Source organism: Setaria viridis, chromosome 9, assembly GCF_005286985.2.
Source record: "Setaria viridis chromosome 9, Setaria_viridis_v4.0, whole genome shotgun sequence".
NCBI lineage: Eukaryota > Viridiplantae > Streptophyta > Magnoliopsida > Poales > Poaceae > Setaria > Setaria viridis.
The window spans coordinates 12150134-12154820 of record NC_048271.2 but is presented as its reverse complement, the minus strand read 5'-3'; the positions used below and the strand labels follow the sequence as shown (position 1 = coordinate 12154820).

Genomic DNA, 4687 nt, shown 5'->3' with positions numbered 1-4687 from the left:
ATTGTTAAGTTACCAAATACTGAGTTCCGAATACAAATGTGTGCTGAATGGATCGTTTTACAATGGACACTGAAATTATATTCTCACATATATAAACATATTTTGTCCATGAAGCATATCTCATATGGAAAAAAACATAACACTAATGTTAATTATGGATAAATAAAATTTGCATTCGCATATTTGATCCTTGAAGCTTTGGGTAACTATTTATCTAGAAAGTTGAATGATTTTATTGAGATGAAAAAGATTTTCTTAATTATTCAGAAATGAAGAGGTTTATTTACATGATTATTAGCATCGAAAGGATTCTTCATTGTGCTCAGTTCTACCCAAAAAAAAAAAGCCAGACTATATGTCAAAAATTAACTCCTTCAATTTCCTTCTGACCAACTAGCACATTGCAAAAATCTACAGCACTCGGATTAATCTGGTCGGATGTTCTATTTGAAACAATCTGCATTCCTGTTACATGCTAGAAGTAGCAATTGGAATAATGGTAACATTTGACAAATTAATATCATTTTCTATTTTTCATTTGAGGAACTTGGGATAGATGATTCGATAGTCTTACAGTTATTTTACTAAGTTATAATTTATAACTTGGGTAGCAACAGTCAAAAGGGAAAAAAAACAGCTGTTCATTTTTGAAAAGACCTTAGCTGAAGTGAAATACTAAAGGCAATAGGAGAACAGCAGATAAATGAACCCGGTGCATTTGAGTTATTATTACTTGAAAATAAGAACCCTACGCTTCCACCTGCATGGTTTACTAGCTTGCTTGTGTATAATTTTGGTATACATACGTATCCACCATGGTTACTTGTATTTTGATGTCGTAGTTCTTTCTATGTGTAGTCGACATAATCAAAATACTGATCTAAACTCTAAAATTATACTGCTGCATATTGTAATTCGTGGCCCAATGATTAAGTCGTTACAGATTCTACTAAGACTTTGTTACCATATCACTTGCCAAAGTACGTTGCTGCACCCGCCGGGCAGTTTAATTTTGATCTTCCACCGTCCAGCCCTTGTTTTCTTTGTGGTCGTATATATAGGGCCCAAACATGGAGAAGTTATTTTGAGGTTGGCTACTGATTCGGATGGTTCTTGTTCGTGTCTCGGGCACTTTTTGATCAAATCAAAACCGGACACGTCCTGCCATCTAAGCTTCTGTTAGAAAAATAAGTAAAAGTGGGTGAAAATATGATTTCAGTCGGGAAGTCAAATATAAGAGGCAACACAGGAAGTGAAAATGGCTGAAAAAACAAGACATCACTAGGAAGAAAAACTTGTGATAAAGACCGAAAAAGCACAACATCACTTGCGAAACGTTAGCACGGTAATCATGCGATGCGATGAGGAAGGATGGTAAAGAATGACAGTATACCTCTTCAATCGAAACGGGCCAAATGAGCGTAGTTACTTTACCGGGTCCAATGGGCCGTGTATACTTTCGTCACGGAACACCGGCACACATGGGCCGACGCGAATTGTGCCTGGGCCTCGAATGGGGCCGTCGTCGTCGTCGGTGCGCGTCACGACGGATGGATACGGCTCGTCCCGGCCCACGCGGACACAGGTCCCTGTTGTTCTTGCGCACGGCTCGGTCGCGCCAAGGCTACCGCCTATCGGCGCCTCTGACGAAGCATCTTACGTCGTCCAGCAGAGCACACAGCTACAGCCTGCAGAGTAGAGAGATTGGCGCCATTTTCAATCCCGTTGACTCGCAAGGCGCGACACGCGAGGGGTATCTCAACTAATTTGTTCCAACCAAGATGGCACGTGCTTTGCCGGCCGCGGTTTGCGGTTGCATGACCCGTTCCGATCAAGCGCGGCACCTGCCAAGGCACAGATGTTCGGAAGATTGCATTTGGTAGGGGCAGTGGTAGTGCAGTTACTATTTCCCTTACGAGTGAACATATGCTAATGACACAAATAATAGCGTAACTCCTTTCTTATCACGTTTTTGAACACTTTTTTGAAAAAAAAAAGAGCCAAACTTCGTACTACGAGTATTTACCTTCGACGGCGACGAGTAAAAATGGCGCGGGAGTCAGATCGGCAACCAGTAATCCTCCCTAGATGAGTCCCCCCCATCCAGGCAGGCTAAACAACAAGGGATCCAAATCTCTCGTTGCAGCCAGGGAACAGCACAGCAGCAGCTAGGAGTTAGCGAAGTGAAGGCGCCAGCTCGGTCGGTATCGGTCAGTGGCCGCGCGAATTGACTCCCGTTTAATGAGCCGAGCAGCCAGGCACAGTGTCTGTCACCCGTAGCAGCAGCTGCTACCACAGCGCCGCATCGAGAGCTCGCAGAGGAGGAATCGAGGTGGTTGACCCCGAGAATAATAGCCCTTCATCAATTCGCGATCCGATTCCCTCCCTCCCTCTCACTCATGCCGACGCGGGCGCAGATGCAGCTGCTGCTCCAGTTGCATTCAACCGATCGCTGAGCCGAGCCCAGCGCCACCTCATTCACCCGGACCTCCCATCCGCTCCGATCCCCAGTCGAGAACTCGGCATGGGCAGCTGCGTGAGCAAGAAGGCCGCCCGCGCCGGCGCCGGCGCCGGCGCCAGGGGCAATAAGGTGGCGGCCCCGCTCCCGGCCGCGGAGAAGGAGTCGGCTCGTCACGCGCTGCCGCCGGTGGCGGAGGCGCACGTCGAGGAGGAGGAGGTCAAGGAGGTGGTGCTGTCCGAGACGCCGGTGCCGCGCCCGCCGAGGCCGCCGCCGCCGGAGCCGGAGCTGATCAAGCGGAGCAAGGAGCAGCCGGAGGCGGACGAGGCGGCGTCCGAGGCGTGCAGCGCCAGCGACACCGCGTCGGTGGAGTCGGCGGCGAAGGAGAAGGCGATGGCGAAGCTGCAGAAGCCCGGAGTGGAGCGGGAGGCGGAGAAGAGGGCGGTGTCGGACGCGCCCACCAAGAAGGGGAGGACGGCGCCGGAGGAGAGGGAGAGGGAGAGCAAGCCCAGGGGCGGCGGCGGAGGCGCCGGGACCGGGCGCGCGAGGTCGCCGTCGCCCTCGTCGACGCACAGGAGGCAGCAGCCGGGCGGCGGGCAGCAGCATCCGCCGGCGCCGCGGCCGCGGCGGGAGCATCCCCCGGTGGTGTCCGGCATCGGGTGCCGCAGCGGCCGGTTTTCGCCGTCCGCGGCGCGGCGCGCCGCCGAGAGCGTCGTCCGGCGGACGCACTCCGCGCGGGAAGCCGACATGGCGCTGCCGTCGAAGCGCTCCCTCAGCGCCGCCATCAACGGCGTTAATGCCGGCGGCTACGGGGGAGGAGGCGGCGCGCTGAGCAGGCGGGACCCCGGCGAGCGGTCCGGGCGGCGGTCGGACTCCCCGACGGGCAGTAGGCGCGCACCGGCCTCCCCCAGCGCGATCCACCGGCCGGCGAGCCCGATGCGCAAGGCGGCGAAGGAGCACGGCACTCCCGAGCGAGCCAGCAGGCCGCGGGTCAGAGACGGCGGCGACGAGCATCCGGCGGCACTGGCCGGGTTAGGAGGAGAGCGCAAGAAGGTGGCGGAGGGCGAGGAGGGCGCTGCGCTGGGCCAGAACCCCTCGGTGGCCATGGAGTGCTTCATCTTCCTCTAGGGATCAAGCTAGCAGCTAGCTCCTCCCCACCCACGTCTTGTTCCTCTTCTAGCTTCGTTCTTCCCTCATTCACTATGTCTTGTTACTTGCTCAGTAACTTGTCGGACGTTACCGTGCCACCATAGATGGCAGGCTATCCGCCATTGCCGCTCGCTCACCGTGACAAATGCCGTATTTGTTCTTGTTCTTGCTCATTTTTCTCCCGTTCTCCGACGTACGTGCAGATGGCCGGCCGTTTCCGCCGGAGCTCCGTGCCGGTAGCCGGCGCGCTGTCCAGTCCTACGCTCCGACAGCGGCGTGACGGCGACCGGAGTCGCAATGCCGGCCGTGGAGCGGCAATCAAAGCCTGGCGTCGAGGTAGGCGCAGGGTAGGTCGCTGGCGAATCAGAGACGACGTTACTGCACGACTCGCCGGTGCGACATCGGAACAGATCTAGGGCAGGGGCGGTGGCGCAGATCGCTGACGACGTGATGACGGCACTGCACATTCGGATTGGTGACGGAGAGATTGTACGTTGTACTGCGCGCTTTCCCCTGTCGCCGCTCTCTGCGCGCGCCTCCGTGGTCCGTGTGGAGAACTCTTCGAGATGTCGATGTGCATGCTTTGGCTGGTTGCCAATACTGATACGTACTAGGAATCTTGTCGTATTCGGTTTAATCCAAGCAGGGCTTTGGAAACAATATCGCATTTCAACCGAGGGCGTGGAAGATGAGAGATTTCGGGCCTGTTTACGTTGCGGCCTAACCCTTGATCAAGCTCGCAAATTTTTGTGGCAAACTATGGCAATCTTGTGTACTACATGAACCAAGCATGCACTTTTATCTTATCGTTACTCGGACAGCAGGTGCTTGCGGTTGGCGTTCGCTTCGTCCTCAAGTTTTTTTTTTCTTTTTTCAAATTCGTTGCTTGCTTGAACATCGGTTGCTTTGCGGTTGCATAAATGCAATTCGTTGCGCTAGTTGTTGCATTGCGATCCAGTGTGCCTGGCTGATCGACCTCCAGCTGTCCAATCGCTGACCAGCGTGACGAGCTCCAACCTGAGGCTCCGGACACTGGCTCCTGGACCATGGACCTGGTACGTACGCACAGCCGTCCCGTGA

At 54.1% G+C, this 4687-nt stretch overlaps 1 protein-coding gene across 1 annotated transcript; it reads left to right on the top strand.

The window, feature by feature from the left end:
• The first annotated feature begins 2140 nt into the window (after positions 1–2140).
• LOC140221489 (uncharacterized) lies at positions 2141–3789 on the top strand. Its single transcript, XM_072291178.1, has one exon. The coding sequence runs from the start codon at positions 2525–2527 to the stop codon at positions 3584–3586; it is 1062 nt and encodes a 353-aa protein (XP_072147279.1). The 5' UTR covers positions 2141–2524; the 3' UTR covers positions 3587–3789.
• The last annotated feature ends 898 nt before the right edge of the window (positions 3790–4687 follow it).

Excerpts from the sequence above, each read along its gene's own strand:
- LOC140221489 (XM_072291178.1), top strand. The coding sequence starts at position 2,525 with ATGGGCAGCTGCGTGAGCAAGAAGGCCGCCCGCGCCGGCGCCGGCGCC.